Raw genomic sequence first — 13,726 nt, 5'->3', positions numbered from 1 at the left:
CCGTCTAGGGCTAATAATATCGATAATCAAATATCAGATAATTCAACATATATATATATATATAGTTATCGAGTACTATATATACTAATCGAAAGTTTCCGCAATAAATTTAACGGTGTAGAATATCTTCCTACTTTATATGGATGTAATGTAGTAATATACACATATTCTAAACATTTTTTTGGTTGAAGGAGGCATAATATATAATATTAAAAGCACAAAAGTGCTAGAGTAACAAACAGAGGGCAAAACTCATAAAAAATATAACGATTAGAAAGTAATCGGAAAAGCCATTGAACAGTCAGACGGCCAACCCCTATATAGTTATTGTTTTACGCTCATCATGATGAGCCTGAGTGTTGAGCATGAAGCTAACAAAAGATACACATTATATATATATATATATATATATGTATCTTAACCTGCTCATGCTCCTGTAATCTTGCTTTTACACAAGTTGAAGTTGTAGAAGGTAGCCCAAGTACAATTGCCCGCTTAATCATGAAAAACACAGCCAAATTAAGTTGTTAAGATATTTTTGTCTCATGCATAATGGTGATGACTAGTTGACCTGAGTGGTGGGAAGGAAAAGTAGTGATATTGATTGATTTCTAATCCTAAAAACCCCCAAATGAAATGCCCAATTGTCCTACTGCAACTACAAGTGACAAGGCCAAAAAGCTTTTGACAAATGACAAGCGAAGATATATGGTTCACTCACTACTATTTCTTCTTCTTTTGGCCTCACCAGTCTCTCTCACCGCATAAGTCATAACATTCCCTTTCCAAACGTCCTTTCTTCCTCCATCCATCAGCCTTATTAGGACCCATGAACAGTCAGGATAAACAATTACAAAAAAAAAAAATAATAATAAATAAAAAAAAATAATAATAATAATTTAAAATTCCCGGTCCAAAGAAGCACCACACCAAAGCAGAGGCAGAGCAGTTGTCTGGTTTATTATTGTAGTTTTGGTAGTTAACAAAACAACATGATAACGTTTTAAAGGCGGAGGTAATAAGGGTTGACGCATTGTTCTTCTAAAGCTAATAGTAGTAGTTAGTAGTAGTAGGCAGCGTCTCCTGCTGTACTGCTCCAAAGCGTGAAAAGTATTAGATGCCCTACCAATTAGCATAGCAACACTCAAACACCAAAAGAAAAGGAAATTTAACACTACTCGTTGTATCATCACAATCCACAAGATGCCTTAGCTTTATATATCTCTATATCTATACCTTAGTAAGGTATATTCACACATATTATATAGAAAGCGAGGATTGCCCCAAAAAAAAGATTGATGCGAGCCTCAAGTAAAAATGCAAAGGGGAAACACATGGCCTAAAAGATTAATCTGAAAGATGCGATTACCTTTTTGATGTTCGGTTGGTGACTCTGTGTGAGCCTCACCCCTCGGCTCAGCTCCCAAATGATATGAAATGATATGATATGATTCCCAAAACAAAAAAAAAATACACTTTTTTCTCCATATTTCACTGGAGACCAAAGGAGGGGAGAGGATCAGTCAAGCAGAATAGAATAAATTTCTCTTAAATAAAATAATTGGCAAAGTTAGTTGCTTAAAGCAATTGATGTGATTTGAAGAATTTAATCTTTCTTTCTCCCCACTTATTCTGGACCACCCTTTGTATTTAATTTAATCTCGGAACACCAACCTACACATGTCTCTCTCATCATATCTCTGCTCTTCTTCCTTCCTTCCCTTTCCTGTTGTCCTCCTATACACACAGAGAGAGAGAGAGAGAGTGCTGTTCTTCCTCCATTACCATAATGGCCAGAGGTGGTGAAGAATGGAAGCCATTTATGGCAATGGTAGGAGTCGACCTTGCCTTCGCAGTCGTGAACATTCTTCTCAAGAAAGTGCTCGACGAGGGAATGGACCATTTGGTTCTTGTAACCTACCGCCTCTCCATTTCAGCCATTTTCTTAGCCCCAATCGCCTACTTTTGGGAAAGGTACTCCCTTCACTCTTGCCATTTTGTGCCTGCGTCACTTTTACCTCTTTCCGTTTTTGGAATGCATCACTACTCTGGAATTGGATGCACAAGCTAAACGACTTTAGGATTCATGCTTCAAACTCAGAACAGAACTACCTGGTACCCAAGTTCTGTGACAGTGACTCAATTAGCTCACAAGGAAATATGTTAAAAAGCTCGCTTGCTTGCATTGCAGGGATAGCAGACCAAGGCTCACACTTCGCATCTTATGCTATCTCTTCCTCAGTGCCATTATTGGGTTAGTCACGTTATTTGAATACTAATCTAATATACGCAGGTTCTTTTTCTATTGAAAAAAGAAAAGTAAAGGGCTTCTGTCATATGGTGCTTGCTTTTGTTGGTTTTGTTTTCATTTGTTGCAGGGCATCTCTAACACAATACCTGTTCCTCCTGGGGATTCAATACACATCGGCCACTTTCTCATGCGCCTTCATCAACATGGTGCCCGTCCTCACGTTTCTAATGGCTTTACCGTTCGGGTACACCCATTTCCGTGATTATTAGCAGCTCTTCTTCTTCCATTGCAAGGCTGTTTGTTTAACATTCTCTCCGCGTCTTTTCTTTGGCAGAATAGAGGCAGTGAACTTGAAATGCAACAGTGGGCGAGCCAAAGTCATAGGAACACTCGTCTGCATAGGTGGCGGTGCTTTATTGACGCTTTACAAAGGACCATCTCTATTTGAAAATTCCCATGTCACTAATCGCATGATGGACAGCACTATTGGCATAAGCTCTGCCAAGAAAGCTGAGAGATGGACCATTGGTACAATAGCTCTGGTCATAGGAACACTCTCCTGGTCTTCCTGGTTTCTTCTGCAATCAAGCATAGGCAAGAGGTACCCCTGCCAGTATTCCAGCACGGCCATCATGTCCTTCTTTGGTGCCATTCAGTCCGCCATCTTGAGTTTTTCGACGGGCAGCCACTTCTCTGTGTGGATTCTACGAGGGTGGATACAAGTAGCAACGGTTATGTTTGCTGTAAGTATACAAAAACTTTGGCTTTTTTATTTTTATTATGAAGCTAAATACTAGGAAAAGTAATAAGTAATGGACGGGATTTGGCATGGCATTTGAACTTCAAATCCAGGGGATGGTAGGATCAGGGTTGGGGTACGTGACAATGTCATGGTGCGTAAAGAAAAGGGGTCCAGTCTTCACGGCCGCCTTTAGCCCTCTAGTTCAGATTATGGCAGCCATGATAGATATCCCCGTTTTGCATGAGCGCTTCTATCTTGGAAGGTCATTTTTTTCTTCACTTTCATAATCTCATTTTGCACGCTTCATTCAATTGATTATCACTGCATACCTTTTTCTACTTGTGACCTCACTATTACGCTGCTATTAATCCAGCAGTCTGTTAGGATCCATCGCTGTGATCATTGGCCTCTACATCCTTCTTTGGGGTAAGAAGAAAGAAATGCAGAATTTTGCGACCAAACTGGCTCAAGAAGCTGAAGAGAACAAGACGCAGGAGCCACATTTGCAGGTCATTACAGTCTCCAGCGATTCACATCCTTCTTGAGGCCAAAGTCGCATAGCATTGCGTGATCTTTCCTCAATTCAGAAGAAATGCTTATTCCGCCTAATTGATTTCCTAACTAGTCTCCTGCTAGAACGTCAATACAAGAATCAACTCAAAAAATTCAACCTCTTTCCTTTCAGAATAAAACATGCTTACCTTGTCTGCATCTGAAACTGTAGATACTCCTCCAGTATTCTTTGAGATGGTCATACTAATGAGGTTTGCTTAACTTCTGAAATCAAACGCAAATCAATAAGATACTTGATAAGATGAATTCGTCCTTGCCATTTGCTCGTGAACGGGGACCAAAGCAATATACTCATATACAATGGCAGACAAATTGTTATAGCACTAGAGCAAACTCAATTAATTGACCCAAAGATTATTCACCTAATCTGGTTTACCCATCAAACTAGGTTGGCTGTGGCATACTTACCCTCAGAGTCTCAAATGAAACGTAAGATATCAAATACAGAAAAAAGAACACACAATTAAATTAGATTTCATTTGTTTGACTTACAAGCACCAAGATGAGTTTCTTCCATCCTACACACCTATTTATCTAGTTTTTTAAAAAAAAAAAAAAAAAAACTACTTATGGACAATTGCAGCTCGGTAAAAGTCCTTCTCCTTTACAAGGTCCAATTCTGTTGTTCAGCAACTAAATCAAAAGCAATAAACCGCTTTCAAATGTCGAGCTTGTATAAAATTTTGAGCTCGTATAGAGGATTGCAAAACTAAACGTGCAACCGACAAGTCACTACCATGTCCAATCAATCTATAGATAATTTTCTAACAACCACCATTCCACGATCCCTTATGCAGAGCCAAAAAAGAATAATCTCCTGACCGTCTCTTTTAGAAACCCCATGACACTTTTTTGGCATCATCAACCACTTCTCACCTTGACTTCATCTTCACTATACTTGTTTTGAGATTTCTTTGTCAAGTCCATTGCAATGTGTTCTGAGTTATCTGCACGATCACTGTCCTCCAAATCCCTAAATGGTTTCTCGCAGATACAAGAGTGTGGATATTCATGAAATTCACCCCGCCCAGGTCGCATATCGTCTGGTTCACCCATGAATCCTCTCTGGCATGATTTTACCTTTTTCGAGAAAGTATCCCAATCCATCTGATCCCTAGCCATGAATAAAGCACTAAGCCTCTTTGCATTAGGCCTGATGGTCCTCTTATGACCCATATACCTCCTGTGAAAAAAAAAAAAAAAAAAAAAAAAAAAAATCAATGCAGAAAGAGTGCTCTCTCCAACAAAAAGGAAACAAGCAAATAGAATAAAATGCTTACCTTCGACCTGCCAGAATTTTGGCCATGTTTCCATTATTATTAGTGACAAATACATCACTTTCATCACAGACAATGTAGTCAATGGCAGCTAGTCGTGAAGAATATGGAAGAAATGGTTTAAGCTCTTCATTTGCAAGCATTTCCTTAGTGTAAAAGTTCGGAAAGAGTTCCCTTAGAGGGCGTAAAGTTTCTTCCCCGCCATATATTTCACCAGAAGCAACATAGAGAAATGTGTCATTTGCAAAACCAAGAGCTCGCAGCATCAAACCCACTTCATGAGGGGTGAGTGGACATTTTCCTCGTTTTCGCTCTCCATCAGGGCTTAAATCCTGTATAAACAACGATGATGGAATTAATTTGTGATACAGAAGATAGAGCGAATCTAACCTTCTTATAGGCACGGTATCTTTCATACCTAAATACTACCACAAAACCAATATCCAATGTAAGATATGAACCATACACGTCACATCTGAGGATTCATTATCAGTTCCCACTGTTCGTTGAACAAGAAAATTAAGGTCGCCAATAAAAATAGAAAAAAAAAAAAAAAAAAAAAAAAAAAAGGGCCCCCAAAAAAAAAAAAAAAAAAAAAAAAAAAAAAAAAGAACAACAGGGTAGTGACTCACGGGTAATGTGGCCCAGCGTTTTCTTATTTCTCCAAGTTCGTATCTCTCTTTTTCGCCCCCGCCATAATAACACCCAGAAAACGCAAGCATATCGGGTTCAAACCTGTTTGTAGAAAAGAGTCTGTGTCATTCACACGGAATTGGAAATTCATCGATCAATATTCATGCTTGTCTGCACCTATTTACATACAGACGTAACACACCTTTCCAAGAAATATGAATTAACAACTAACCTTAAGTGAACCGCAATGAAACGAGTGGCCATCTTTCGCATTCTCAGGACAAGTTTGTGACCACGCTCTTGTATAGGTTTTGTAAATCTTAAAGCATGGTAATTAACGCGACAACGCAACTTCTGCAGGTCTTCGTCAAGGTCATTTGCAAGTCTGTAATCAAACTTTGTCAACTGCAAAACCTGCACAGATCGTATATGTTAATTGTCGTATCCATCATCACAAAGAAAAGAAAAGAAAAGATGGGTGAGTAGGCTTACACGTCTCCTGGAGAGTATTGGCAGGACTTGATCAAGATAGTAATCAGGGGCTGATTTCCTGGGAACGCGCATGGTATAGGGAGGTTTATCCATGGAACGCATGACTTTGTCGGGGACTCGCTTGACGATGGTGATGTCCTTTGCGAGGGAAGAAATGAACCAATTGACATCAAAAATGTCAACAAAGTTGCTGCGTAGATTAGTGCAGGGATCACTATCAGGATGCTTAGAAGTAGGCAACTAGTAGTAATAACAGTGCGTGTGTTAATAATGTTTGTAAATAAATAGAAAGGAAGAAAGAAAGAAAGAGATTGTTTGTAACCTGTCGTCCTTCCAAAAGGAATGATGATCTAATTCAGGCACAACTAATGTAGCGTTAAGAATTCGAGCAACGACTACAGCATCAGTTATCTGAGATGATTGAAAAGAAATGAAACTAGCATTAGCAATTATATATAATAGCATCAATAGTTAGTTAGTAATTAATTGTTAAAGGGAAGGGAAAGCAAAATGTAGAGATGGGATGAGATTACTCCAGTTCGTTGTTGGTTGAGGCCTCCACTAGTCGCAATCAGTAAGTAGCCATTGGAGAATCGCTCGCGGGTAGCCGCTGTTAATTTTTTACATTCATACATACATACATACATACATAAATCATAATAATTGATACATAAAAATCAAAAGCAAGTAAGTATCTTTTGTTGTTGTTGTTAAAATTTATTTCCACACAGAGATTGGAGTTCAGTATAGTATATACCATGCTTATTATATACTAATAATACAATACTCACGAGGAAAATGAGGGCTTTTCTGACTGCAAGCGTAGAAATGGTTGGAGTATTTGGACTTCCAAATATCAATGGGGGAAGGACGATCTCCGAAATGCTGCAAAGTAAATCAAAATCAAAATTTATCTCAAAACAAAAAAACAAAAAAACAAAGTAGTTGCAAGTAAAAAGTATCAACAGACTGACCAGTTTGGAGTAGAGAGAGGAGCGGTTGACGACGAAGGGATGATGAGAATACCAGTATTCGAGATGAGAAGCAATGTGACCGGTGAAGAGCGAGACCAAACCCAACACGAACAGCATTACTCCGCACCCAACCCTCCACGACCACAGCTGCTTCCCATTCACGCTTACCATCACTGCTCCCAATCCCAATCCCATCCTCATTTCATCATTCGTCAATATTCATCCCCAAAATCTCACAAATTCCATTTATTCCCATCCCAATCTGATCTCTCTTCTCTCTCTTGTTTTGGAAATTTCTGCGCTTTTTTTTTTCTCTTCTGTTTTCTTTGCTTCCAATTTGGGATTTCGATCCAATACTCACCACACTCTACTCTCTGCGCCACTGCCGAGGTTTTGAGACGACACACACACGCACACAACAGATCCTACGAAGAAATGAGACATTATTATTATTATTATTATTGCAAGGAAAGAGACACTCCCACCGAATCAAATCCTTCTTCTTCTTCTTCTTCTTCTTCTTCTTCTTCTCTTTTTTTCATTTTATTTTATTTTATTTGTTATTATCTATTATATCTTCTTCAATTATTTCTACTTTTTCCTTTTACCACTTTGTTTCCTTTATTATTATGTAAATGCATCAATAATTAAACTCTTTTCATTTCAACCTTCCTCCTCATTCATTCACTCTACACAAATTACATTCGCTTACCCTTGTTTATTACATTATTTATTATTATTTAATTAATTAATCAATAAACACCAAAATGAATTAAAAAAACAAAAACAAAACAAAACACAGATGCTTTTTCCTGGTTTTAAGGAGGAGTTGACTGTAACAATACTCAAATAAAAGAAGAAAAAGCACTACCAATACAACAAAAAAAAAAAGAAAAAAAAATGTATAGCTTAGCTTTGTAGGTAACAATGACGACAAATTTTAAATAAATATTCTGATCCAACTTTTAGCACCGTACTAACAAATACTTTTATAATAAATATTCCTTCTTTGATTATTAAGATCAACGAAATTTTTTTTCAAGAAAATACGCATAAAAGTATATAAATGAAACGCCAGGAGAAATGGTTGAGCACTGAGAGTGAGAGAAGGAACGAACAGCGGGAGAGGCGGCTCGAAGTTTTTTCTAGCCTCCTCTGGAAAAATTTCTTTCAGTTTCTGCTCTTTTTGTCGTCCAATATAGATCAGTTCTAATATGGTTTTCCGGCGATTTTTCTGGTATAAAATTCAAGAATTAATTATCATTATAAGCTATATTTTTTTTAATTAATTTTTTGCGTTAAATATAGCTAGGATGCATATTGGCATTATTATAAGTTGCATAATTCGAGATTATCTTAGTCCAAGCCATGCAGTTTGATCGTATCAGGCCGTTGGTGATTGGTGAAGGAGTTGAACTTCCTTTTCGGGTGTTTTTATCTTTTAAATGATATTTGTTTCCTTAATTAAGTAATTAATATGCCGTGGTGCAATTGCTTACGTCGTAATCCGTTATCGGTTCCAATGATAAATGTTTAAGTGATCATGTATGTCTGCTCATTAATACTCGAAAACACGCATCATGTATATTGACCTTATAATATATATTAAGACAGTTAGGTTTTAGTTAAACGGTCATCACCTATACATACATACATACATACATATATATATATATATATATCCTCAATCAATAACAAGCAGCTCAAGAAATTTGGTCATGTCTTGATCATCTCATTTGAATATAATTTATTTCTTTTATGATATATGATAGGAAAGTTAACTTCTCCAATAAGTTCCATTCAATGATGGAATACTAGCTAGTAGAGAATACAGATCAGTTAAAGCTTTTACTTTCCTATACGTTAGATAGTACACCTTCCCCTTTTGTTTTACACGTTCACGAATTTATTAACTTTAGTTTGCCAAACAATTCTGTTAGCTTAACTACCCAAAGACAAAGAAAGGGGTATGTGTTTGGACTCATGATGTTTGAACTGGAAAAATTAGTAAGCTTTGTTGTTATTGTTGTTGCCCCAACCAACATTGGTCAATATAAATATAAATATCATACTCTCATTGGTTAATATTATCGAAGAAACCATGCACTAAATAAAGATTAAACCAGAAATGAGAATTAAGTAGTGATCGTGATCGTTTTAAGAAGGGGATTGGGGTGATGATGATGATGTACTTAGAAATGATCACCAAATTAATATAAATATGCTATGTATGCAGGTCAATAATCACATGAAATTAAATTAAAGAGATCTAGTAATGAGAACTAATTGAGCTTCAACTTCCGTTTTTCACGTTGTAACTTATTAATTACTAAGTGCAGGTAATACACAGACATATATATATATATATATATGACTAAAGATCGTATCTAATGAATTATGAGATGAAAGGATGTACAACAACAGCATAGTCATACATATATATATATATATATATATGTATGACTATGCTGTTGTTGTACATCCTTTCATCTCATAATTCATTAGATACGATCTTTAGTCATATATATATATATATATATATATATGACTAAAGATCGTATCTAATGAATTATGAGATGAAAGGATGTACAACAACAGCATAGTCATACATATATATATATATATATATATGTATGTAGGTGCAGAGTGGTTTGTCCACCAAACAACAAGGAATTAGATCACCAATTAAAATTTAAAAGTCGAGTCAAGTCAGAACCTCCCATTAATTACCCACGCGAGCACGGCGGAATCTTCTTATTCTTCATCCCTTTCCTTGCCCTTTCTCATTTCTTCTCTACTTGGACGTCTAACAATTTTTATATCTATATATGTAAACTATATATATATATATGTCGTCATAATTTATCATGATTCCTATACTTTGTTCATGATTTGGACTTTTTTAATCCGACGACGCATGCCCTCGCCCCAATATCATGTATAAATTAATAAACCACATCAAATCAAACACATACAAGTTTCCTCTTAATTAATTTTGCCGCTATATGTATACGCGTCCCTAATCCCAAAATAACTAACGACATCACCATGTTTCCGTTATTCGGTTACTACTACCACCACTATTCGTCGTCCTCTTGGTTCATCTTGATGTTCCTCCTGATTAGTTTGTTACTTCCTTGCTCTCCAGTCAGGCTCATCCCGCCGTCCGACCAAATCCCATATTCCCAATCAGTCATAACTACCTCCGACGACCCCCCCAGAAACGCCACGTGGCACGACTTCACGAGGTTCCTAGACGCCGTCAAGGGCAGCCACGTCTCCGGCATGTCCAACCTGAAGGAGTACTTCCGCCGCTTCGGCTATCTCTCCCTCTCCGACACCAATTTCACGGATAATTTCGACAACCAATTCGAATCCGCTGTCCTCCTTTACCAAACCAATCTCGGTTTACCGGTCACCGGAAAGCTCGACTCCGATACTATAACCGCAATCATGTCGCCAAGGTGCGGCCTAAGCGACGATCACATGGCGGCGGCGAGTGCTGATCACGGCCGGCTGCACGGCACGCGCCACTACGCCTACTTCTACGGTCGGCCGAGGTGGCAGCGCGCTTCGCCGATGACGCTCTCCTACGCCTTCTCTCCGAATAACGTCGTCAAGTACCTGAGCCTAACGGACATCCGCTCCGTGTTCAGACGCTCCTTCTCGAGATGGTCGGCGGTGATCCCCGTTAACTTCAGGGAGACGGAGGAGTATTCCTCGGCGAACATAAAGATAGGGTTCTACAGGGGGGATCACGGGGACGGAGAGCCGTTCGACGGGGTGTTGGGAGTGCTGGCCCACGCTTTCTCGCCGGAGAACGGGCGGTTCCACCTGGACGCGGCGGAGTCGTGGGCGGTTGATTTAGAATCGGAAAAGTCAAAAGCAGCCATTGACTTGGAGTCGGTGGCGACGCACGAGATTGGGCACGTACTTGGGCTGGGTCATTCGTCCGTAAAAGAAGCGGTGATGTATCCAAGTTTGAGTCCGAGGACTAAGAAGGTTGACCTCAAGATTGACGACGTTCGAGGTGTTCAATCCCTGTACGGCTCCAACCCTAACTTCAAGATCAGCTCTTTGTTCCATCGGTCTTCTCAGAATTCTAATTACAACAACCAATCCTTTTCTCCTACTACCAAGCCTATGATCCCCATTTGGATCAATATTTGTTTTTCCTTTTTCCTTTTTCATATGTTTTTCTACCCACTCCACTCCTACTAATTAGTATACTATTATTTATTTTTGTTTTCCCAAATCATTCTTTTTTTTTTTTACTCACTCAAGGAAAACAAAGTACTGTCAATTCGATACATATATGCTCATCAAATTGAAGAAAGTAAAAGATCAAATTCTTTCTCTACTTCTGATGATGGTTTGATCTTTTTTCTTTTTCTTTTTTTCTTTTTGGTTAATTTAGGACGTATTATAATGTGCTTGCTTTCAATATTCTGTTTTATTCCTTAATTGATTTTGTATAGTAAAATTTGTACGTAGTACTATTACTGTAAGTTGATCCTTTCAAATTAAAGAAAAGAAAAAGTAAACCAAAAGTTGGGCACGAAACAAGTCAAGTGAGCATTAATGAGAGCCCTCAAAAGGGGGCACCGATCAAAGTGGACACGAAAGAGGTCAATGAGTAAATCAACAAAATGGAGATTAAATTAATTATATCCTTACCTACCCGATTACCAAGTACTAATTTCATATTTTTTTAAATTTGGTTGCCAAAGAAGAAGAAGAAGAAGAAGTACAAGAAGAATATTATGCTTATCCTGAATTTTGGGTACAACCAAGGTATCACTTACTATACAAGATAAATATATAAGTAAGTATATTCCATCTCTTCCACAATTAGTTATCTACAAACAATTAATGCAAATGAAGAAGAAAACTAATATGTCACGGCACACATTCATACATACATATATATATATATATATATATATATATATATATAAGATAAGAAGCAGTTTTGAAGTCTCGTCTTATGATACAAAGGTAAGACTTTTACGTCAATTAAAAGTGGAGAGAGAAGATTCAAAGAAACATGAATTAATGGTTTGGAAAACATCCCAATCAAACTAATTTGACCTAACCCCTAAAACTACATACGAAATATTTCCAAAAATATCTTCAACGCAGATTATTCAAGTTTGCTTTACATGTTATTTCTCTAATTCGATAATAAATTAAATAAGCACTTAAGCACACATATCCTATGTATCTTTTGTCTAAACCCCCCTAGTTTGGTCATTTATTAATTACGTAGTATTTAATTACCGCCACAAAGTGTGTTGTGTGTAGTGTTAGTGTACTATATATAATGTACTATTTTTGTCATTCTCTCCGCTTATTGTTTGACACGTGGACTCTATTAACATGATTTATTATTATTTAAATAAAAATGAGATAGTATAACTTACATGTCAAACAATAAATAGAGACAATGACATAAAGAGTGTCCTTAGTATTTCTCTTCTTATATTTTTTATATTTTGATTTTAAAGCTGACATTTGACGTTTGTGGTTATATATGGATATGGTCAAGGGCGTGAAAGAGACGCAACATTTTCTATAATGATTATTTAGATGAAATAAATAAACACTTGAAAATTGCAACTTGCTTTTTTTTCGTGGCATGCTTCTCTCACACTATCTACAATAGTTTCCTTTTCATTTGTTTATTTATTCATTTATTTATTTTGCTGCCCAACTATGGCACGGCTTATGCATAGATGATAATAACATTTTTGAAAGTAGTTTAAATTTATCAATGAAACTTCGGTTCCTTGTTATCCACACGTGTTTTGGATTTGGATGTCAACAATACATTAATAACTTCCCACGACATTTAAGCATTTTGTCAGTATCTAGATTTTCAATTAGCTTAGAACTCAGAAGGCGTGAATCATGTGTAGGCCATGACTAAATCATAAAAAGGCCTATTAATTTGTGTACATTGCTAAATGAGTTATTCACTAACATAAGTTTTAAAGGTAGACATATTTTTTACAATTTTTCAGTAATTAATTAAAGGAGACATGTGGCTTAATTATGTTTGCGGAATTAAAATATGGGTGCAGTTTATATATATTTTACATATGACTTAAAGGCACATGTGTGAAGGCATTATTGACCTTGATAATGATATTGTTGATTTGAATTTATTGCATAAATCAATTCAATTGTATAATTTTTACTTAAAAATAATAATTAAAACCTTGAGAAAACAAAGAAAGTAGCATTGCAGATCTACTTTCCCTTAATCGATCGGTACTTGCTTTTGTTTCTCCCTGCTTTTAACGTTCACCTTCTCGCCTTTACCGCTCTTTTTTATTTATTTATTTATTTATCTATTTTTTTAATATATTAAGCACTCATCAAACTTAAACACTTTAGGGTAAGTATTATGTTTCCTTAGAATAAGCAAGAAATCATATGTCTGGTACAAAATTTTGGCCATCATTTCTGCACTCAAGAATAGCCTGGTAACTTAAGTTGCTCCTTTCCCTCAGCTGGAATTGATCATACGTACGTGAGACATGTGTGCTGTTTTCTATTTTGGAGGTGGGCCGTGGGCGCTGTCCTCTATGCTTCAGCCTTCATGTCTCGTTTAAAAAGTTGTTTCTTGTCTCTTTGTTGTCGGACTCTCTCTCTCTCTCTCTCTCTCTCTCTCTCTCTCTCTCTCTCTCTCTCTCTCTAGCTAGCCATGTTTGGTTATGATTCGAGTTCTCTGGTCCTTAGAATAGTTTAGTTTGCATTCAAAGAAAGAATGTGTTGAACT

General features: G+C 37.0%; 3 protein-coding genes across 3 annotated transcripts; 2 read left to right on the top strand and 1 right to left on the bottom strand.

The window, feature by feature from the left end:
• Positions 1-1,789: 1,789 nt before the first annotated feature.
• On the top strand, positions 1,790-3,538 carry LOC21395062 (WAT1-related protein At3g30340). Its single transcript, XM_024175069.1, has 6 exons — positions 1,790-1,974; positions 2,192-2,254; positions 2,379-2,495; positions 2,586-2,994; positions 3,104-3,255; positions 3,370-3,538. Exons 1-6 carry the CDS (start codon positions 1,790-1,792, stop codon positions 3,536-3,538), a joined length of 1,095 nt encoding a protein of 364 aa, XP_024030837.1.
• A 515-nt stretch (positions 3,539-4,053) lies between these two features.
• Positions 4,054-7,476, bottom strand: LOC21395061 (O-fucosyltransferase 29). Its single transcript, XM_010112536.2, has 9 exons — positions 6,943-7,476; positions 6,760-6,853; positions 6,502-6,578; positions 6,291-6,379; positions 5,969-6,158; positions 5,709-5,890; positions 5,476-5,578; positions 4,847-5,175; positions 4,054-4,749 (listed from the first exon to the last, which is right to left on the bottom strand). The coding sequence occupies exons 1-9, from the start codon at positions 7,141-7,143 to the stop codon at positions 4,428-4,430; spliced, it is 1,587 nt and encodes a 528-aa protein (XP_010110838.1). The 5' UTR covers positions 7,144-7,476; the 3' UTR covers positions 4,054-4,427.
• A 2,351-nt stretch (positions 7,477-9,827) lies between these two features.
• Positions 9,828-11,190, top strand: LOC112094375 (metalloendoproteinase 1-MMP-like). The gene has a single exon (XM_024175058.1). It carries the CDS (start codon positions 9,991-9,993, stop codon positions 11,161-11,163), a length of 1,173 nt encoding a protein of 390 aa, XP_024030826.1. The 5' UTR covers positions 9,828-9,990; the 3' UTR covers positions 11,164-11,190.
• The last annotated feature ends 2,536 nt before the right edge of the window (positions 11,191-13,726 follow it).

This window comes from Morus notabilis, unplaced genomic scaffold (assembly GCF_000414095.1).
Source record: "Morus notabilis unplaced genomic scaffold, ASM41409v2 Scaffold448, whole genome shotgun sequence".
NCBI classification, from domain to species: Eukaryota; Viridiplantae; Streptophyta; class Magnoliopsida; order Rosales; family Moraceae; genus Morus; species Morus notabilis.
This window is presented reverse-complemented; position numbering and strand designations above follow the sequence as displayed.

Excerpts from the sequence above, each read along its gene's own strand:
- LOC21395062 (XM_024175069.1), top strand. The coding sequence starts at position 1,790 with ATGGCCAGAGGTGGTGAAGAATGGAAGCCATTTATGGCAATGGTAGGA. Across the intron at positions 2,496-2,585 it reads CTAATGGCTTTACCGTTCGG|AATAGAGGCAGTGAACTTGA; the intron begins GTACACCCATTT and ends TTTCTTTGGCAG. Across the intron at positions 3,256-3,369 it reads GAGCGCTTCTATCTTGGAAG|TCTGTTAGGATCCATCGCTG; the intron begins GTCATTTTTTTC and ends TTAATCCAGCAG.
- LOC21395061 (XM_010112536.2), bottom strand. The coding sequence starts at position 7,143 with ATGAGGATGGGATTGGGATTGGGAGCAGTGATGGTAAGCGTGAATGGG. Across the intron at positions 6,854-6,942 it reads CCTCTCTCTACTCCAAACTG|CATTTCGGAGATCGTCCTTC; the intron begins GTCAGTCTGTTG and ends TTTACTTTGCAG. Across the intron at positions 6,159-6,290 it reads TCCTTTTGGAAGGACGACAG|CAACTTTGTTGACATTTTTG; the intron begins GTTACAAACAAT and ends TAATCTACGCAG.
- LOC112094375 (XM_024175058.1), top strand. The coding sequence starts at position 9,991 with ATGTTTCCGTTATTCGGTTACTACTACCACCACTATTCGTCGTCCTCT.